General features: G+C 41.3%; 2 protein-coding genes, 1 long non-coding RNA gene and 1 pseudogene across 4 annotated transcripts in view; 3 read left to right on the top strand and 1 right to left on the bottom strand.

The window, feature by feature from the left end:
- The first annotated feature begins 3,207 nt into the window (after positions 1-3,207).
- LOC106561341 (uncharacterized) lies at positions 3,208-5,480 on the top strand. Its single transcript, XR_014379100.1, has 2 exons — positions 3,208-3,863; positions 4,101-5,480. It is a non-coding gene; the product is annotated as an uncharacterized LOC106561341 (long non-coding RNA).
- Positions 5,481-8,227: 2,747 nt separating this feature from the next.
- Positions 8,228-13,873, top strand: LOC123724570 (E3 ubiquitin-protein ligase TRIM8-like; annotated as a pseudogene).
- A 2,430-nt stretch (positions 13,874-16,303) lies between these two features.
- Positions 16,304-19,183, top strand: LOC106561323 (F-box/LRR-repeat protein 14). The gene has a single exon (XM_014125160.3). It carries the CDS (start codon positions 16,884-16,886, stop codon positions 18,093-18,095), a length of 1,212 nt encoding a protein of 403 aa, XP_013980635.1. The 5' UTR covers positions 16,304-16,883; the 3' UTR covers positions 18,096-19,183.
- Positions 19,184-19,668: 485 nt separating this feature from the next.
- The window catches only part of LOC106561322 (ELKS/Rab6-interacting/CAST family member 1), a 42,376-nt gene continuing 39,107 nt past the window's right edge, over positions 19,669-22,937 (bottom strand). For both annotated transcript variants that reach the window (XR_014379096.1, XM_082957276.1), the window contains one exon: positions 19,669-22,285. Coding sequence is in view for 1 of the 2 variants with exons in the window: in XM_082957276.1 (XP_082813402.1) it covers positions 22,148-22,285 (138 nt within the window). In the remaining variant the exon portion in view is untranslated. The remainder of the gene's footprint in view (positions 22,286-22,937) is intronic.

The raw sequence follows: 22,937 nt of genomic DNA, 5'->3' as shown, positions 1-22,937 counted from the left end.
CTTTAAGTGGAATGTAAGCTATTTCCTGGGACCACCCATACAAATACATGTATGCACGCATGACTCGATGTATTCTATTATTAGTAGTAGCCTATGATAACTGTAGGGCTATGGTAATAAAATTGCTAACAATAATATAATTCATTCATTATTCAGACAAAGCCGTTGAGTCAGTCAATGTTACCCATATATAATGTAATCGATTTTATACTTCATTTTTATTCATTTCAATCTCTACTGTTTTTCCTCTATTTCTGAGCATTTATTTTTCTCACATATTATCCCTTCTTCACTGAGGTGAGAGAATGAATGACCATAGGAAAGAGAATACTGTTGAATGAATTCTGTATTCTTCCTGTCCTTTCCTTGAGTTGATTTTCCACAGTAAATGTCCTGCAATAAAAGCTATGACGCTAATATTTGTGTAAACTCTTCAGAGTAATGTCCTGTGTGCGTCACTGAGTAGACTGATACCCCATTTCATGTATCCACAATCCATATGTAATGCTTTACAGTGCAAAATGAATGTTCAATACTTAAATAGGCTTACTAGAGAGATGATTTCCCACATAGTCCTGTAATAGGACCTATGACTGTATTATTTGAGTAGTGTTCTGTGGGTGTCACTGGAAAGGCTGATACCCCAGTTCATGGATCCATATATAATGCTTTAAGGTGCATAGACACTACCAGTCAAAAATTTGGACACACCTACTCATTCTATTTTTTTGTTGTTTTTTTTCTACATTGTAGAATAATAATAGTGAAGACATCAAAACTATGAAATAACACATATGGAATCATGTAGTAAGCAAAAAAGTGTTAAACAAAACAAAATATACTTTATATTTGAGATGCTTTCAAGTAGCCACCCTTCGCCTTTGCACAATCTTGGCATTCTCTCGACCAGCTTCATGAGGTGGACCTGGAATGCATTTCAATTAACAGGTGTGCCTTGTTAAAAGTTAATTTGTGGAATTTATTTCCTTCTTAATGCTTTTGAGCCAATCAGTTGTGTTGTAACAAGAAATTTCAGTACTGAGAGAGACTTGGACAATTATTCAAACAATCATCTTTTTCAACATCGATTAATTATTGCAATAATTAAACTGTCGACCGCACACTCTAAGTTGTGTTGCCGAGAGCTTAACTGATAATGAAAAAACAGAGACCTTATATAGGCCCTAAATGCTCAGTCAGTCATTTCTACCGTTCCCATAAGCCATCTTGGTCCATCTCCTAGTTATCATCTACACAGGATGTTGTTTTACTTCCAACCCAGCATAGTTTCCCAGATGCCAGGAAGATGAGACAATGAGGCATTGTTCTAAACTCTTTCAGGCTGTCTATAGAATGCCAGCTTTTAAACACCAAGCCATTGTCAGCTCAAGCTATCCCATTTCCTTAACCAGACACCCAGAAGGAATCTATTTTATTTTACTAGGCAAGTCAGTTAAGAACAAATTCTTATTTACAATGACAGCCTAGGAACAGTGGGCTAACTGCCATGTTCAGGAGCAGAACAACATATTTTTACCTTGTCAGCTCAGGGATTCAATCTAGCAACCTTTCAGTTACTGGCCCAAAACTCTAACCACTAGGCTACCTGTCACCCCTAGAGCAGACACCATAAAAACTCAGCATTAGCAGGCCAGTCTTACTCTTAGTTAAATATATAACCGTTTACTATTAATATCAAACAAATCAGGTAAGTATGTAGTTTTTCCCTGACAGGTGGTATAGAGAAGATAGTATTTTACCAAATAGGGCTAAGTCCATATTATGACAAGAACAGGTCAAATAAGCAATGAGAAACGACAGTCTATCATTACTTTAAGACATGACGGTCAGTCAATCTGGAACATTTCAAGAACTTTGAAAGTTTCTTCAAGTGCAGTCGCAAAAACCATCAAGTGCTATGATGGAACGGGCTCTCATGAGGACCGCCACAGGAAAGGAAGACCCAGAGTTACCTCTGCTGCAGAGGATAAGTTCATTAGAGTTAACTGCACCTCAGATTGCACCCGAACAAATGATTCACAGAGTTCAAGTAATAGACACATCTCAACATCAACTGTTCAGAGGAGACTGTGTGAATCAGGCCTTCATGGTTGAATTGCTGCAAAGAAACCACTACTGAAGGACTCCAATAAGAAGATACTTGTTTGGGCCAAGAAACACGAGCAATGGACATTACACCGGTGGAAATCTGTCCTTTGGTCTGATGAGTTCAAATGTGAGATTTTTGGTACTAACCGCTGTGTCTTTGTAGGTGAATGGATGATCTCTGCATGTGTGGTTCCCACCGTGAAGCCTGAAGGAGGAGGTGTGATGATGTGGGGGTGCTTTGCTGGTGACACTGTCAGTGATTTATTTAGAATTCAAGGCCCACTTGACCAGCATGGCTACCACAGCATTCTGCAGCGATACGCCATCCCATCTGGTTAGCATTTAGTGGGACTATCATTTGTTTTTCAACAGGACAATGACCCAACACACCTCCAGGTTGTGTAAGGGCTATTTGACCTAGAAGGAGAGTGATGGAGTGCTGCATCAGATGACCTGGCCTCCACAATCACCCGACCTCAACCCAATTGAGATGATAAGTTGGACCGCGGAGTGATATCTTCACTATTATTCTACAATGTAGAAAATAGTAAAATAAAGAAAAACCCTTGAATGAGTAGGTGTGTCCAAACTTTTGACTGGTACTGTGTGTTTGCATCAATTTTAATGCAGGATGAACCGTCAATTCTACTATTGTGGCTAATCGTTATTGTGGCTCAGTTTAGGGAGGTCTTTACTTGGAGACAAAAAAAAACATTCAATTCTGATCTCTAACATAAAACTTTGCTTCCACCTACTGGATGAAAATAATAAAACTGAAGTTTTAGATTTGTTGTAGAGTGCTCTCAATGTTGTCTGTTGTTTCCCAATGCTTATATACATGTTTGTATTATTTAACCTTCATTTAAATAGGCAAGTCAGTTAAGACCCTCCCCTCCTTAATTGAATATCTCAGTATGGAATACTATAATTTCATGAATAAGGAATACTATAATTTTCATGTTTTATATGTTTTAATAGCCTCCTTCCTTCAGTACTATCTGTGACCATTTTTTGGCCATCAGCCAATTCTCTCAATGTGGTTCAACTAGCAGAACCAGAAAGTTACTCAGCTCTGTCAAACAAACATTTCCAGAGAAATGAAACTTAACAGGAAGACAACACCCTAAACTCTTGCCACTGTTCAGTCTGTTAGTCTGTGTATCACCATGGCAGAAACAACTTTAGAAGATAAGGATTTGATTACCTGTTCAATCTGTCTGGATCTACTGAAGGATCCAGTGACTACTGCCTGTGGACACAGTTACTGTATGGGCTGTATTAAGGACTGCTGGAATCAGGATGATCTGAAAGGTGTCTACAGCTGTCCCTTGTGCATGGAAAGATTCACCCCAAAACCTGTCCTGAAGAAAAACATAATACTGGCTGAATTAGTGGAGAAACAGAAGAAGACAGGACTCAGATCTACTCCTCCAGCTCTCTGTTATGCTGTACCTGGAGATGTGGAGTGTGACTTATGCACTGGGAGAAAACTCAAAGCAATCAAGTCCTGTCTGGTGTGTCTAGCCTCTTACTGTAAGACTCACCTCCAGCCTCACTATGAATCCCCTGCCTTTAAGAAGCACAAAAAGAAGCTTGTCGAAGCCTCCACACCACTACAGGAGAAGACCTTCCCTCATCATGACAGTCTGCTGGATGATTACTGCTGTACTCATCAACACTGTATCTTTCTGCTGTTCGTGATGGATGAACATAAAGGCCATGATACAGTTGCAGCAGAAAGGAGAAATAAACAGGTACCAAACCACTTCTATGCAAGCTATTCCAAAACGTACATTTAACACACTATAAATTATGTCTTTCAAAAAATACATTTAAAAAAAGTTCTAATGATTTCATCTGAGTTCCATGGTAATGAAGCACTGGGTAAAACTGTACCTAGTTAACACTCGGTGCCATCAAAGACACACACACAAGTTATTTTCAAGATAATGGTAGGAGTAGTTACAAAATCTTGTCATTATTCTCTAAAGAAGCAGAGGAGACCCAGCCATCGCTATGGAACCCAGGTCATGAAGCCACAACATTTTCAGTATATGCAACTGACCATGAAGCCCACTTTCCAGGCTGCAGCGCCTTGCATGTTTTCCACTCAGCACATGGCCGGTCACACCATGGGCCCCTGCAGAGCTGGCCTGACTGCAATGCAACAAAAGCTGCTGCTAAGGGTCCCCCAACTAAGTTTCCGTTTATTTATTAGTATTTTCTTGTTTGTTTTGTTTGTTTTTACTTGTTTTTACTGTGAAGTGTTGGCATAGTAGAATACATAAGGCACCATTTTGAAATGTTGTAGTGTGCAGCAGTTTTCCTCGTTATGTCAGTCACTGTCAGACCTAAGCAAGCTATTTACTAGGCCTACCTGTCAGAAATGTCCAGTTGATCAATTCAGTGACAGAGGCAGGACAAGCAGGGCCCGTGTGCAAAATATTTATCACGGTGGGGGCCCAACCAAATCTCGCCAGGGGCCCCCAAGAGGCTGGCCAGTGGAACAGAAGCAAATGCTGGGAGAGCGCCTCTTCCCGCTCAACCAGAATATGCACTCCAGCCTGACTGGAAAGATTGACATGTTGCTGGAGAGTCTGCAGAGTCTCTCCGCACCAAGTTGGTTGAAGCCATGGCAGTGCTGCAGGCTTACCAGTGATTATGACCAACTCATCTGGTGTTCCAAGTGTCTAATAAGCCACTGAATTGGGAACCTTGAATCTCACTTGACTGAGGAAAAACATAACATGGAAAAATAACTAAAACATAAAACAGTGCAAGAAAAATAAAACAATATTTTAAAGAAAAGAAAAGGAAATACCTTGATTGAGCTTTGACTAGGCAAAAAAAGGAAAATGGTTAAAATAAAAAAATCTTAAAGTATTGGATTTTAAGAATGATGACAGAAAATGTATTTACTGAAGTAATGCCTGGGATATCAAAGCCATGGCATTGTTAAATGCACATTTACTTTGCTTTCATTCATATTTTTTTTTGTATATATTATTTTTTATTAAGTGGTGTTGATGTAGGATTAGGGGGCACTCCTCCCTGGTCTATAAAGCCAGGGTGAAGTTGCCTCTAGACACTGGTCTATGGTCAGTTTGTCATTTGTCAGCAAAAGGCAGCACAGACCACAGACCCTCTATCCAGATCATCTGTGAGTATACTGAGACCTATTTAGTGATCAAGAAATTGTGAGCTTTTGCTGGTGGGCCTTTTCTATATCCAGGACAAGTTAAGGGTTGTGGTTGAAGTATGGTTTAAGACAGAATGTTAAATAGTTTGGACTGTTGTTCTCTCTCCTCTCTCCCTCCCTCTCCCCACCCCCTCACATAAACTATGAAAATGTAATATTATTTAAACAAACTCTACCATTGTATTCATTGTATATGACATGTCATTGTGTAAAATAAATACATGAAGTATTCTATGAGTCATGTAAAGTGAATCAATCATCTGTGTTTATACTCAAGCTTTATTGGGAAAAAGGCATTCCGATCTTGCTCAGTAGGCTACATTCAAACTTTATATACCATTCTAACCTATACTCATACATATGAACCCTACTACATCCGCTGTTGTACAATGTTGCTTTTTATAACAAATACTTACAACAGTTGTATACAGTGTCAGACTTTCTAATAAATTCACAAGATATAGAATTCTCTCTCTATGGCAAAACACAGCCTCTCTAACAAGATGAGATCATCCAACTGAAGTTGTTATAGAGAGAACACCTAGTAGTCTTCCCAGTGTTCACTCTAGCTCTTCTTGCCACAGTCTACGATGTGTGCATTCGCTGGGACACAGTCCCTTCATGAAAGGGGATGAGACTCACCTGTTGTAAAATGGCTGCCCCCGGGGCAGGATCAGGGAGGGTGGGTGGGTGGGTCGGTCGGTCGGTCGGTCAGCCAGACAGACAGACAGAGAGAGAGAATTAATAACAGGGTTGTTCTAGCAATGGGAAATGTGCTTTTGTTCAACCATTTGTGCTGCGAGATACACAGATATTATGTTTACCCCAATCATCAGTCAATATTACACACTAAAAAAGCTATATGATCTCTCTCTCTCTCTCTCTCTCTCTCTGATGCTTGTGGTGGCTCTGATGCTTGCGGTTGCTTGTGGTGGCTCCCAAGTGGCACATCGGTCTAAGGCACTGCATCTCAGTGCAAGAGGTGTCACTGCAGTCCCTGGTTCAAATCCAGGCTGCGTCACATCTGGCTGTGATTGGGAGTCCCATAGGGTGATCCACAATTAGTTTGACCAGGGTTTTTTATTTTTTATTTCACCTTTATTTAACCAGGTAGGCAAGTTGAGAACAAGTTCTCATTTACAATTGCGACCTGGCCAAGATCAAGCAAAGCAGTTCGACACATACAACAACACAGAGTTACACATGGAGTAAAACAAACATACAGTCAATAATACAGTAGAAAAATAAGTCTATATTCAATGTGAGCAAATGAGATGAGATAAGGGAGGTAAAGGCAAAAAAAGGCCATGGTGGCAAAGTAAATACAATATAGCAAGTAAAACACTGGAATGGTAGATTTGTAGTGGAAGAAAGTGCAAAGTAGAAATAGAAGTAATGGTGTGCAAAGGAGCAAAATAAATAAATAAATACAGTAGGGGAAGAGGTAGTTGTTTGGGCTAAATTATAGATGGGCTATGTACAGGTGCAGTGATCTGTGAGCTGCTCTGACAGCTGGTGCTTAAAGCTAGTGAAGGAGATAAGTGTTTCCAGTTTCAGAGATTTTTGTAGTTCGTTCCAGTCATTGGCAGCGGAGAACTGGAAGGAGAGATGGCCAAAGGAGGAATTGGCTTTGGGGGTGACCAGAGAGATATATCTGCTGGAGCGTGTGCTACAGGTGGGTGCTGCGATGGTGACCAGTGAGCTGAGATAAGGGGGGACTTTACCTAGCAGGGTCTTGTAGATGACCTGGAGCCAGTGGGTTTGGCGACGAGTATGAAGCGAGGGCCAGCCAACGAGAGCGTACAAGTCGCAGTGGTGGTTAGTATATGGGGCTTTGGTGACAAAACGGATGGCACTGTGATAGACTGCATCCAGTTTATTGAGTAGGGTATTGGAGGCTATTTTGTAAATGACATCGCCGAAGTCGAGGATCAGTAGGATGGTCAGTTTTACGAGGGTATGTTTGGCAGCATGAGTGAAGGATGTTTTGTTTGCAAAATAGGAAGCCAATTCTAGATTTAACTTTAGATTGGAGATGTTTGATATGAGTCTGGAAGGAGAGCTTACAGTCTAACCAGACACCTAGGTATTTGTGGTTGTCCACATATTCTAAGTAAGAACCGTCCAGAGTAGTGATGCTGGATGGGCGGGCAGGTGCGGGCAGTGATCGGTTGAAGAACATGCATTTAGTTTTACTTGTATTTAAGAGCAGTTGGAGGCTACGGAAGGAGAGTTGTATTGCATTGAAGCTCGTCTGGAGGGTTGTTAACACAGTGTCCAAAGAAGGGCCAGAAGTATACAGAATGGTGTCGTCTGTGTAGAGGTGGATCAGAGACTCACCTGCAGCAAGAGCGGCATCATTGATGTATACAGAGAAAAGAGTTGGCCCAAGAATTGAACCCTGTGGCACCCCCATAGAGACTACCAGAGGCCCGGACAACAGGCCCTCCGATTTGACACATTGAACTCTATCAGAGAAGTAGTTGGTGAACCAGGCGAGGCAATCATTAGAGAGAGTCGAAAGCCTTGGCCAGGTCGATGAATACGGCAGCACAGTATTGTTTCTTATCGATGGCGGTTACGATATCGTTTAGGACCTTGAGCGTGGCTGAGGTGCACCCATGACCAGCTCTGAAACCAGAGCAGGGTAGGCCGTCATTGTAAATAAGAATTTGTTCGTAACTGATTTGCCTAGTTCAACTTTTAAAAAGCTATTTGTCTTGAAGCAGACTTTCAATTCTATATCTAAATCTTTGCTCCCACCTACTGGATGAAAATAAACTGAAGCTTAGATTTGTGATTGTGCTCTCAATCTATTGTCATGTTTCCCTTTGCTTATCCCCAAGTACTCTACCAGGAAGTAACTCCTACTGCAGCACAAGCATTTCCAGAGAAATAAAAACAACCAGGCAGATAACACCCTAACCCTACCTTAGTGTATCTACATGGCAGAGGCAATTTTACAAGATCAGGATCCTTTCTGCTGTCCGATTTGTCTGGATCTACTGAAGGATCCAGGGACTATTCCCTGTGGACACAGTTACTGTATGGGCTGTATTAAGGACTGCTGGGATCAGGATGACCTGAAAGGTATCTACAGCTGTCCCCGGTGCAAGGAAAGATTCACCCCAAGACTTGTTCTGAACAGAAACATTATTTTTGTTGGACTTGTTGAGAAACATAAGACAAGACTCCAAGCTGCTCCTCCTGCTCTCTGTTAAACTGGACCTGGAGATGTGGAGTGTGACGTCTGCAATGGAAGAAAACTCAAAGCCATTAAATCTTGTCACAATGAATTCAACCCAGGAAAAAGACAAGTTGATTGATGTCACTGGACAACTACAGTAGAAGATTTGCTCACTTCATGACAAACTGCTGGAGGTTTACTGCCGTACCGATGAGAAGTGTCTGCTGTGTGTGATGGATGAACATAAAGGCCATGATACAGTCTCAGCTGCAGCAGAAAGGACTGAGAAACAGGTAAGGACCAAAACATTTCAATGCAAGCTCTTTCACACTTTCAAAATACATATTAAATATAGGCCTATAATGGTTTAATCCTTCAGAGTGAATCCATGCTAATGAAGCACTAAGTAAAACGTTAACTAGTCAATACTCAGTGCCAACACACACACTCTTTACAATAACTGTGGAGATTGTTCTGCAGAAGCAGTTGGGAGAGAATCAGCAGAAATCCCAGCAGAGAATCCAGGAGAGAGAGAAGGAGATGCAGGACCTGAAATAGGCTGTGTGTTGGACCGTATATATTTACATTACATATAGTGCCTTCAGAAAGTATTCACAACCCTTGTCTTTTTCTACGTTTTGTTGTGTTACAGCCTGAATTTAAAATTGATTAAATTGAGATTTTGTGTCACTGGTCTACACACAATACCCCATAATGTCAAAGTGGAATTATGTTTTTAGAATTGTTTATAAATTAATAAAACATGAAAAGCTGAAATGTCTTGAGTCAATAAGTGTTCAACCCCTTTGTCATGGCAAGCCTAAATAAGTCCAGGAGTAAAAATTTGCATTAAACGTCACATAAGTTGCATGGACTCACTATGTGTGCAATAATAGTGTTTAACCAGATTTTTTAATGACTACCTTTTCTCTTTACCCTACTGTAACGTCCCTCAGTCGAGCAGTGAATTTCAAAACAGATTCAACCACAAAGACCAGGGAGGTTTTCCAATGCCTCACAGGAGCACATTATTGGTAGATGGGTCAAAATAAAAAATAAAGCAGACATTGAATATCCTTTTGAGCATGGTGAAGTTATTAATTACACTTTGGATGGTGTATCAATACACCAAGTCACTACAAAGGTACATGTCACGTTTGACTTGGACTGGTGGATGGGTGGAATCAAGTGCAGGAGACAGAGGTGCTGGAGGTGAGTGTCTTTAATGATCCTACTCACACGCCGAAAAGCACAGGGTGCTATACAAAGTTCCAGTAACTGGTAAACTGCGCCCGTACAGCACAAACAAAAATACACTTTCTAAGGCAAGGAGCGCAGCCCGGTAAATCCTTTCACAAAAACAAACTATCGATCACACAACGTGGACAATAAACAATCCCGCACAAAATCCCAACTGAAAACACACATTAAATAAGTCCCCACTAATGACATACACAAAACAGGTGCGGAACAGACAGGCAAAACTAAACGACACAGAAACAACGATCGGTGGCAGCTAATAGGCCAGCGACGACGACCGCCGAGCGCCGCCCGACCGAGGAGGGGCGCCACTTTCGTTGGATCCTGTGACAGTACAGGCGTCCTTCTTAACTCATTTGCCGGAGAGGAAGGAAACCGCTCAGGAATTTCACCATGAGGCCAATGGTGACTTTAAAACAGTTACAGATAGGAGAAAACTGAGGATGGCTCAACAACATTGTAGTTACTCCACAATGAATAACCTAAATGACAGAGTGAAAAGAAGGAAGCCTGTACAGAATAGAAATATTCCAAAACACGCATCCTGTTTGCAATAAGACATTTAAGAAAAACTGCAAAAAATGGGTCAAAGAAATTAACTTTATGCCCTGAATACAAAGCATTATGTTTAGGGCAAATCCAACACAACACATCACTGAGTACTACTCTTCATATTTTCAAGCACGGTGGTGGCTGCATCATGTTATGGGTATGCTTGTCATCTACAGAGTTTTTTAAAATTAAAATAAACGGAATAGAGCTAAGCACCAGAAAAATCATAGAGGAAAACCTGGTTCAGTCTGCTTTTCAACAAACACTGGGAGACACTTAGTCCCTTTCAGACAATTTTTTGCAACTCAGTGCAGTTAGCTTAATTATTTTGTGCAGTGTGAACACCCCAAAGGAACTCAAACCCCTGAAAAGATCCCCAGAAGCAAACCAAACTGAGACCATCTCTAGAGCTGGTCTGAGTTCCATTCGCTTGAATTCCTTGGTTCGGTTCCCTTTTTTAAGGCAATGTGAACACAAAGCTCCCCAGATTTGCTTGTCATTATTCCCGCACCACACAGTAGACTATTGCAAAAGCGTTTCACTTTCCATAACCCTCACATTGGTTCCACAAAAGAGAGAAGATGATGATGTGCAGGTTCGCAGAAAGAAATGTGCGCTGTTTTTAGATATTAATTAGAGATTATCAAGAACGCACCGAAATTCCAAAATAGGGTGCATTCGGAAGGTATTCAGACCCCTTCACTTTTCCCACATCTTGTTACGTTCAAGCCTTATTCTAAAATTGATACAATATTTTTTCCCCTCATCAATCTACGCACAATACCCCATAATGACAAAGCGAAAACAGGTTTTTAGATTTTTTTGCAAAAAAGAACTATTCAGACTCTTTGCTATGAGACTCGAAATTGAGCTCAGGTGCATCCTGTTTCCATTGATCATCTGAGATGTTTCTACAACTTGATTGGAGTCAAGTTTATTGGACATGATTTGGAAAGGCACACACCTGTCTCTATAAGGTCCCACAGTTGACAGTGTATGTCAGAGCAAAAACCAAGCCATGAGGTTATAGGAATTGTCCGTAGAGCACCGAGACAGGATTGTGTCGAGGCACAGATCTGGGGAAGGGTCCAAAGAATTTCTGCAGCATTGAAGGTCCCCAGGAACACAGTGGCCTCCATCATTCTTAAATGGAAGAAGTTTGGAACCACCAAGACTCTTCCTAGAGTTGGCCGCCTGGCCAAACTGAGCAATCGGGGGAGAAGGGTCTTAAATAGGGAGGTGACCAACAACCCGATGGTCACTCTGACAGAGCTCCAGAGTTCCTCTGTGGAGGTGGGAGAACCTTCCAGAAGGGCAATCCTCTCTGCAGCACTCCATCAATCAGGCCATTATGGTAGAGTGGCCAGACGGAAGCCACTCCTCATTAAAAGGCACATGACAGCCCGCTTGGAGTATACCAAATGGCACCTAAAGGACTCTGACCATGAGAAACAAGATTCTCTGGTCTGATGAAACCGAGATTTAACTCATTGGCCTGAATGCCAAGCGTCACGTCTGAAGGAAACCAGGCATCGCTCATCACCTGGCCAATACCATCCCTACGGTGAAGCATGGTGGTGACAGCATCATGCTGTGGGGATGATTTTCAGCGACTGGGGACTCGTCAGGATCGAGGGAAAGATAAATGGAGCAAAGTACAGAGAGATCCTTGATGAAAACCTGCTCCAGAGTGCTCAGGACCTCAGACTGGGGTGAAGGTTCACCTTCCAACAGGACAACGATGCTAAGCACACAGCTAAGACAACGCAGCAGTGGCTTTGGAACATGTCTCTGGATGTCCTTGAGTGGCCCAGCCAGAGGGCTGACTTGAACCTGATCGAACATCTCTGGAGAGACCTGAAAATAGCTGTGCAGCGACGCTCCCCATCAAATCTGACAGAGCTTGAGAGGATCTGCAGAGAAGGAAGGAGAAACTCCCCAAATACAGGTGTGCCAAGCTTGTAGCATCATACCCATGAATACGCTAGGCTGTAATCGCTGCCAAAGGTGCTTCAACAAAGTACTGAGTAAAGGGTCTGAATACTTATGTACATGTGACATCATTTTTTAAATATTTTTTTAATAAATTTGCTAGAAATGTCTAAACCTGTTTTTGCTTTGTCATTATGGGATATTGTGTGTAGATTGAGGGGAAGAAAACAATTTAATCAATTTTGGAATAAGGCTGAAATGTAATAAAATGTGAAAAGGGGAAGGGGTCTGCATACTTTCCGAATACACTGTATGTGTGGAGTTTAGTTCAGATTATTTGTTTGCAATATGTGATCTATAGGCTAAGAGATGTTCATAAACTGTTCACTTGATTGTGGGGTTTGAGTAGTGTGAGAAGACAACATATTTGGTAAAGAATCACAACATAGTGAACAAAATCAATTTGAGCTCTTGTAGGGGAAGTAGCCTACATTGGGTGTACAGTTTTCAATTACAGTATTATTTCATCTGCAATTATTCTTCTGCTATTTATTCTGTTACCAATAATATTTATAATAGTATCTTCTTTTTAAAATGATTATGTATCCCCTTTTTTTACTAAATGGAATGGCTTGTCCAGCACTTTGCAAAAACCCAGAGTGCATTGAGTGAATATTGGAAAAAGATCTTGGTTCCTTTCTAAACATAGCAATGTGAATGCAAAGAAGACTCGTACCACTAAATAGGTGATGTGAACTGGCAAAAGAATTGAGTCCTCATTCAAAGGCCAGGATATTGTGAATACAAAGAGAACTGAGTTCTTTAGCTTTTTTTACCGCAGAATTCACTTTAAAGAGGACTGAGATCAGTTATTTGTGAAAACTCAACATAAGGCCAAACATACACTGGAGTTCCTTACCAAGATGACAATGTTTCTGAGTGGCCTAGTTATAGTTTTGACTTAAATTGGCTTGAAAATCTATGGTAAGACTCGAAAATGGCTGTCTGGCAATGATCAACAACCAACCTGACAGAGCTGTAACTGTTGCCAAAGGTGATTCTAACATGTATTGACTCAGGGGTATGAATACCTTTGTAAATGAGATATTTCATTTTCAATCCATTTATACAAATTTCTAAAACCATGTTTTTACTTTGTCATTATGGGGTATTGTATGTAGATGGGTGAGAAAAAAAATGTTTTAATCAATTTTGAATTCAGGCTGTAACACAATTAAATGTGGAGTAAGTTAAGGGGTATGAATACTTTCTGAAGCCACTGTATATATTTAAATGTTTACATTTACAGGCTGTCTGGGGTCCTAGTGAGAGCTGGGTGAATGGACGAGTTGAAATGGACTCCCTCCTGTCTCTGTGTGTGTCCTTACAGCGCTGAGCACAGGTGGAATTGGGAGGGCAGTGAGAGGATCTTTACTGAGGTGATCCACTACATTAAAAGAAGGCACTCTGAGGTGAAGGAGCTGAACAGAGCCCAGGAGAAGGCTGAAGTGAGTTGGGCTGAAGGACTCCTGGAGCAACTGGAGCAGGAGGTGGCTGAGCTGAGGAGGAAAGATGCTGAGATAAAGCAGCTCTCTCACACAGAGGCCCACATCCATTTCCTCCAGGTCAGATGACAGTAAAAAGACTGTCTTCTGAAGCAGGCATCTTTCAAACATGATCTTAAACTGAGCTGTGTTTTGGTTCACCCATCAAAAACGCAGATAGGAGAATGTTTTGAAAAATGTCGTGTGAATGTGTGGTCATTGTTATCTTGATATGTGAGCATGTATTATACACGTATTGTTTTTCTAGGTTCTCTTTCTGCAGACTGTGTGTGTGTGTGTGTGTGTGTGTGTGTGTGTGTGTGTGTGTGTGTGTGTGTGTGTGTGTGTGTGTGTGTGTGTGTGTGTGTGTGTGTGTGTGTGTGTGTGTGTGTGTGTGTGTGTGTGTGTGTGTTTCTTGCTGGTGGTTTTTGTGAAATCCCCATTCCCAATTAGACTCGCTATCGTAGCAAACAACACTGTCAAATGTCTGACTACATTCTACATCATTCCACTTTCCTTCTTGATCCATCCCCACACAATTCTCTCTACCATACCCATTTGGTTCCCCTCTCTTCCAGTTCCAAAACGTAGCCTCTCCATCACTATAGGGCCCATTGCCAATCAAAATCCTGACTTTTAGAGTCCCATGAACACAGGCTTGAACCATAATTTTATCATTATAGTATGTCATATACGCTCTCTCTCTCACACACACATACACTGACCTGAGATCAGCAGGGAAGAGCCCCACTACCGCCAATGATCAACCTGTAATAGTAAATATTGTGGATTAAGAATACATTTGCATGACCGTTACTGCATGTTTGGCACTGCAATACTGTTTAATCTATATATACTATCATTTGAAAGTATGCTACAGTTTGTAGTTCAACACTTGATGTTGAGGACACTGAAATAGGAACTTTCTGTATTGTCTTTCCTCCCTCACCAACCTCTCTTTTCGCCTACTAAATTCTCAGAATGCATTGCCAGAGAAGATACAATGTTCCTCCCGTCGGACCCTTGCCTGCAATTTATTGTGAGAAAGAAAGGTGAAGAAGGACAGGAGAAATTGAGAATAAACAATTAAGAAATAGCCCTTGTCTCTCATTATCATGTAACTGCCAAAATAAAGGAAACACCAACATAAAGGTTCTTAATAGAGCTTTGGGCCACCATGAGCCAGATCAGCTTCAATGTACCTTGAAGCTACCTTGAAGATCAGGGATGGGCAACTTTGATGGAGGTTGAGGCCACAAAAAAAATCTACGTTTTAGAGTTAATTTCGTGCAATTCTATACATTTTGCCAAGTGGTGTAGAGACAATGTTGCAGTTTTAAAGCAAGTTTGCTGCAATTCTAAAAAAAAAAAAAAAATTGGGGAGGGGGGGGGGGGTATCTTCAAATAAGTTGCCCATCCCTGGCATTAATAAAACATTGATTGATTATTGGCGTCAATTTATGCAGTAATCTTAATGCTACAGTTTGACATTAATAGGATCTCATAATCAATCGTTTTTTTAAAGGTTAAAGGTTTTTTTTAGCCTTTATTTAACTAGGCAAGTCAGTTAAGAACAAATTCTTATTTACAATGCTCTCCTACCTAAAGGAAAAAAGGCATCCTGCGGGGATGGGGGCTGGGATTAAAAATAAAAATAAATTAAATAAAAATAGGACAAAACACACATCACACAAGATTCACAGTTACATAGAGTCATAAAAATTGCATCACATTTTCCCAAGGACCACTCATTTTGTCAGTTTCCCCCACAAGAAAATGTTCCTTGACGATTGATTACATTTCAATATATTCTTACTCTTCTTCTGGACCATATGCAAAACCATCACCCCTACTCCTTAGATGGAGTGTTTACCAGAGTTTGACCACTGGTGTGAACTGACCATTAGGATAAAGGGAGTATTTGGTTTCCAGTGGCCCTTGAAGAGCATTCATGCTATCAGGAGTTTGCGTTTGGTTACACAGCCCCTACTTCCTACTGACAGACACTGAAGCTGACTTGAAGGAGGTTTGAAGTAAATGTCCTGGCTGTTGTAGCCCTGTATACACTTTATTCAAATAGAGGTTGTGAAAATCGATCAAGGAGTGAGAACGAATATCCCACATCCCAAAAGTGAACATTGGGATGCTGTACAATATTGCATAATAACTAGCCTTTGTCTTTATTGATGAAGCAACCTGGTTGTACCCTGGTCCAGGTCACATTTATCAACATGGTTCATTCCTGCCCATTCGTGAGTATGGACACTCACTTTAAAACTCATGAAATTATGTATTTATATAACAAACTACTTATTTTAAGGAATGTGGTTCAAGTAGAAAAAACAAGTCGCTTTCAGCGGACAGCTACCTTGTAACTAATTGGGCGAAACCAAAAATAAAAAGGGGTGGTTCACAAAAAATCCTTTAGAATTTCTGAGAAAAGTGATTATGTGTAACATGTCTAACTTTTTAATATGTATGTTGTCAATTTTGACCTATTACATTTTCTCGTATTAATGTCAATCGTTTATATGTATTGTTTTTGTACCCCCCAAAGCAAGGAAGTGCTGCTGACTTTCTGCGTAGCAAGCTAGTTTGAAATGGTTGGTCAGACAAAGGCAGCACAGGAAGAATCCCACAACAGAACCGAAATGATAATAGAAACGTTGCATTTTAATCGATGACACAGAAGAAACAGATACTGCGGTTTTCATAAATACATTTCTACTTTTTGTTTTGAAAATGAACGACCGACTGGATCCGTTTGAAGAACGACAGCGGTCATCTGACTTGAAATTGGGTAGAGTCGCCTGACCGTCACTGTTTTCCGCCTTTTAGTACGCTAACTAACGTTAGCTATCCTAAGTTTTTGTAGGACGTAGCTAGCTATCTCATTTGATTAGAATAATATCATTATAACCTATCTATTATAACTCAACCTCCACACTTCTTGTTGGATATGCATTATGAAGAGATGGCTGGACTTTGAACAGGTTATTTTCCTGAGTAACATTACCTAATTTAGCTAGCTAACAGTTAGCTAGCCTACTCGAATAAGCGGATACATGGTTAGTTTTATCTAACCTCTCCCTTTCCAAACATGTTTGAAATGGAAACACACATATCTGGCCTCTTCCCGGAAATTTTAGCTATAATTTTCAGTTACTTGGACGTAAGGGACAAAGGTAGGGTGGCCCAAGTGTGTGCGGCCTGGAGGGACGCTTCGTATCACAAGTCTGTGTGGAGGGGGGTGGAAGCGAAGTTGCATCTGCGGAGGGCCAACCCGTCCCTGTTCCCCAGCCTCCATACCCGAGGCATTAGGAAGGTCCAGATCCTAAGCTTGCGGCGAAGCCTGAGCTATGTAATCCAGGGGCTGCCAAACATCGAAAGCCTTAACCTATGTGGCTGTTTTAACCTCACGGACAACGGCCTCGGACATGCGTTTGTTCAAGACATCCCGTCCTTGCGAATCCTCAACCTCAGTCTTTGCAAACCAATCACAGACTCAAGCCTGGGCAGGATTGCCCAGTATCTCAAAAACCTGGAGGTGCTGGAACTTGGAGGCCTCAGTAACATCACCAACACAGGCCTTCTTCTCATCGCCTGGGGCTTGCACAAACTCAAGAGCCTTAACTTGCGGAGCTGCAGGCATGTGTCAGATGTCGGCATCGGTCACCTGGCTGGGATGACCCGAAGCGCTGCCGAAGGCTGCCTTTCCCTGGAGCAGATGACCCTACAGGACTGCCAGAAACTGACAGACCTGTCCCTCAAACATGTCTCCAAGGGACTAGCCAAGCTCAAGGTGCTCAACCTCAGCTTCTGCGGAGGCATATCGGACGCAGGTATGATCCATCTGTCGAACATGACTCACCTGTCAAGCCTCAACCTGCGGTCCTGTGACAACATCAGTGACATGGGCATCATGCACCTGGCCATGGGGTCTCTGCAGCTCTCTGGCCTGGACGTTTCCTTCTGCGACAAGATAGGTGACCAGAGCCTGGCTTACATCGCCCAGGGGCTGTACCAGCTCAAGTCTCTGTCCCTGTGCTCCTGCCACATCAGTGACGACGGGATCAACCGGATGGTGCGCCAGATGCACGAGCTCAAGACGCTGAACATTGGGCAGTGTGTACGCATCACTGACAAGGGGCTGGAGCTGATTGCCGACCACCTGACGCAGCTCACCGGTATCGACCTGTACGGGTGTACCAAAATCACCAAGCGGGGTCTGGAGAGGATAACGCAGCTCCCGTGCCTTAAAGTTTTAAACCTGGGACTCTGGCAGATGACGGAGAGTGAGAAAGTTAGGTGAAAGCCAAACTGGGATGAACTGCCAAGTGGGGTTTTCACTGTGGAAGGTGTAATATTTTTCATCCACAGAGATTATCTGAGCGGAACAGCTCGTAGACTATTACATTAACTTTAATAGCTACAATACTGTGACTTAATTTTAGCAGAAGGAAACACTTTTTAAACATTCACTGTCACAGCAATATTCCACCCCTTATTTTGGTACAATTGCTTTCTCTCTTATTTCAGTGTTAACTATCCTGTCCCTGTATCACATCTATAAGGTTTTGACTAGCTACCTCATCCATTCAAGAAACTGTACTGTCTGGGACACAACCCCACTACACAGCATCTTTCCATGCAAAACAAACTCATTTTTAAACTTTCCCTTTAAATGTTTACCAGTATTGATGATAGACATGACTCATGCAAAACATCTCTGTTCAAACACAGTCCTCAACACTGCACAACGGCGTTAACGCCTTGGATTGAAGGTGTGAGCAGGGGAATTCTTCAGCCGAAGTATTTTGCTTATGTTAATGAAGGTATTTTTTTATGAATGGCTGTAGTCCAGAACATTGTACTTCAAATTGAAGTGTTTTGTTTTTTAATTGGTAGTTCCCATTCCTGAGGAGTTACATTGTATCAAACATTGTAATATGCCTTACTCCATCTTGTCAACATGAACAGTGTGGATATGACAGGGGTAAACTGCCTTTTCCTCCTGGGGACTTTAGAATGGAGAGTGGAAATAGACTTTGGGCTCAATTCAATCTGTATCCCGGAAGTTGTTACAGCATGATTGAAATTTAAAGGCACTGTTCCCACGTTAGCGGAGACTGCATTCACGGTAAACGCTGCAAATGTTGGCTCAATCGGAAATAACCTTTAAATATTTATTGAGCAATCTAATGCTTCAGCGATAGATTGAATAAAGCCCTTTATCTTGTCCTTGGTTATCAAGAATATGTATTTCTGTATGCAACATATCAATAACCTACATATTTTCTCCTGTAAAGCCTCCAAGGAAAGATATTGGAGTGTTAAGGCTAATTTAAAATGTTTATATTCATACGATAGTGATATTTATTAATAAAAACGCACAATGTTTTTTTGGGGGAAATTCTTTCATTTGAGTTCTGTCGTCCAGTAAGGGGTTTACCTATTGTAAGAACAGGAAACAGGGCAGAAGGTGCAGGGTGTTGAGAACATTATTGCTCTATTATATGCCTGGTCCAGAAACAACAATTAGGACCAGATTGACTATAGGTTTGAGGTTGCACAACCAGTTTTAATCGGGCCCTTCGTTTCTATTCCCTTTGTGTGCTGATCTGAACCTGATACATATTAAAATGGTGGATTACCACCTACCATGGCGTTAGAGTTTCTGTCACTGCTTACACACCTATCCAGAAGTTAAGGGGAGGGCTTGTCGGTCACATGTCCTTACTGGATTAACAGCAGGACAGGGTCTGAAGGAATGAAAACCATTCTTAGCAATTGAGGCAGATATTAAAATAGAGACAAATGTTACACTTCATTCTGCTGATAAATATGCACATGGTGCTCCTGTAAACAAATCCCCAGAGTCAAAGACTGATAGGATATGTTTATTTACATACATATACAAAATGCAAATACTCATCTTTTCTTTTTACATAGTTTTACTTTTTTCATCAACACAGAAGGCAGTACATTTCCTTTAAACACAAAAAAAGTGAACCATGACTTTGGTAGTAGTAGCCCCTTTAACAGCAAGCACTGTTCCTAAATGAAAAATGTAAAACATGAAGTTATCACAGAATGGTGAGTCCACAGACATTAAGGCAAAGGCAGGGATACACAGGCTAGGGCCCTGTTCCTCCTTCCTAGAATAAAACGATGCTCTAACGACCTGGATAGGTGAAAGCTGACAAGTGGAACCCTTTGGTTTGACCTCATGATTTTGTCAGGTCAGTCATTACTTCTGGGATTGCCAGGATGTGATTCAAAATTTCTCATCATAGGGCCTATGGACAAGAGGCAGGATAAAATAACCTGAACAGTAACCTAGTCTCCAACTCTGGTCCTGGAGAGCAAGCTGATCTGTAGGTTTTTATTATTGTTCAACCATTGACTGATTGGCATAGGAACACACTGTATAGAGCAGTTATAAAATGCCAGACTGGCAGAGAGTGATGTCTGTTCTATACAGTACAACTCTCACTAATCAGGCCACAGGACAAATATGTTTGGAGACCCCTCTGTCCTAAAGGGTCAGACTACTATGTGAGAGAACATAAGAGGAACACAGTCTAGGGAGCGTCATTCCCAAACACCCATTCACATCTCAGACAGATGAAAAAACAAAACACTGGAACCTAAGGGTAAAAGGTTTACATAATGTGGCAAAAGTGTGTATATAAAACATGAACAATTTAGAAATAAATGCAAGAAAAGTACTCTCCCTCTACACAGTCACGGTTTGAAAATATTTGTAGTTAATTTGACACAAAACGTTGACACATTTCTTCAGTTTTAGCTGAGGACACAATCCACAACTTTGTCCAGAGGGACTTGCTCCTCACGATTCTGTGCAAACAGTTCAATGCATATATCCATATGGTCAACATCATACTTTGTATATGTATATATATTTATAGAACATGACTTTGCGACTTATGGCAGTACTGTCAAATACATCTTGTCTGCAGACAAATTGAGACACACGGGACTGCACTGCTTTTAGCTTCTCACTTGTGTGTGAGTATATATATATATATATATTAAACAGAATTCACAACATCTTCCACTGGGTTACCTTTATATAGTCACTGTACGTATTTGATGAGTTATTTACAAACTGATTGAAAAAAGTTCAAACCCACTGAGAAGTGACCGCCATGTCTTTTTAACTAGGATTCCCGATAATCTCATTACAAGAACCATAGCTAGCTCTGAAGCGTTGGACAGATGCCGTGAACGGGCAACATTTGCATCTAAGGGAATGTAATTCAATAAAAAAAAGAAACAATTATAGTTTTTTTAAAAGTCATATCTATAGAAACTTTGGATGAGATCATGTGACCAGTGGATTAGATCTTTATTGATGTCTTATGCCATGCTGTAGCACCAATAGAACTGAGGAATAAAAAAGGTCCCTCATTTAGGTCCAGTACTGATCCCTGTGTACGCTCAAAGGCCACTCTGGTAGCATCCCAAATGACACCCTATTCTCCCAAATGACACCCTATTCTGTTTAGTGCACTACTTTTGACAAAATAAGTGAACAATGTGGGGAATTGGGTATCATTTGGGATGCTGGCTATGACTGAAAATAAACTAACATTGCATACCTCATATAGAAGGGAGTGCTGTGTGCAAAACCATTAAAATCAACTGCTCTCTCTCCCTAACTCGAGAAGCTAGTGTATCTCAAAGTTTCACATAAATTAGACATTGATGTCAATGGGAAATGTGTGTGGAAATTCAAGTTAGGATTCTTCCCTCTGTCTTAAGAGCCGTTCACAGAACACGCAGTAAGTCAGCCATAGCTAAAGCCTTACATTTAGTCAGCAAAACTCAGCTAGGGGTTCTCTCAATAGATCTAGGTGGGGAGTTGAGGGAAAAGGTTTGTTGTCCAGTAACTCACATAGGAGATTCTGAAGGCCAATCAAAGGAAATAAACTAGCAAAAAAAAAAGTGGTTTAAATAATTGGTTCCTAAATATTTTTATGCCACGACACTCTACCATTCAGAAAAAACAATGGTTGTGTCAGTAGGGATGAATCCAGAGAAAACATTTTGAAAGTGCTACCTGTGTTTTCTCTTTCAAAACGTTTTGGTATGACGTGCCCTACTGAACACAACCCATGACTGGCAGGCCGCTACATCCCTCCACCATTAGGCCACTTTGTGGCTGTTCTTCATCATGTCCTCAGGCTGGTCAATATCCCCAGGAATGAGAATTGGGCATGTGGAGGTGCAGTACGATCGCCCAGTCTTCCCTCTGCCCTGATCATGTGCGAATAGATGGGGGGGGAAGGTTGCCTGAAGCTCATGCGGGGTCATGAGGTGGTCTGTAAAAGTGAGCGGTCAGCAGGACTCCTCCAGCGCATTGACCACCTGCTCCAGGATGTCAGGGCAGTAGTCAGCGATCTGCTGCAGCACTGAGTTGGCATACTCCTGCAGCTCCCCGCTCTCCTTTTCACACAACTCCAACTCCAGTTCCAACTAAGGAAGAGAGATAATGAGTTAGCATACTTCTTCAACCCCACCCCCATTTTTTATTGAGGCAAATCAAAACTTTAGATAACACAGAGTGCAGAAAGATAAAGAGGGAAAGAAAGACAGAGGGAACAAGAGAGAACACTAGAGGAAGGGATAGTCTCAGTCGGTATTAAAAAGAACGTTGCACCCTCGTCCGCCTGTGGGGAAAACCACCAGTGGTCATCTTGGTTAGCCCATAGATACAGAGCAAGGCAAGGCTTAACGTGATCACACCCCCGAGTAGCTTACAGCCGTAGGGTACTCCTGTTATTCCTATGATAAATGGCATACTTTACTCATATCCCGACAACGGCTGTATTCTTTTTTATTTATGATTTTATAAACATTTTGGATATGCTTGATTGGTCATTTGTAACATACAGTACCAGTCAAAAGTTTGGACTCACCTCATTCAAGAGTTTCTTTATTTTTTACTATTTTCTACATTGTAGAATAATAGTAAAGACATCAAAACTATGAAATAACACAAATAGAATCATGTAGTAACCAAAAAAAAGTGTTAAACAAAATCAAAATATATTTTATATTTGAGACTCTTCAAAATAGCCACCCTTGGTCTTGATGACAGCTTTACACACTCTTGAAAAACACTTGA

Source organism: Salmo salar, chromosome 10 (assembly GCF_965601325.2).
Source record: "Salmo salar chromosome 10, fSalSal1, whole genome shotgun sequence".
NCBI classification, from domain to species: Eukaryota; Metazoa; Chordata; class Actinopteri; order Salmoniformes; family Salmonidae; genus Salmo; species Salmo salar.
The sequence above is the reverse complement of the archived record's forward strand: the minus strand, read 5'-3'. Positions and strand labels throughout refer to the sequence as shown.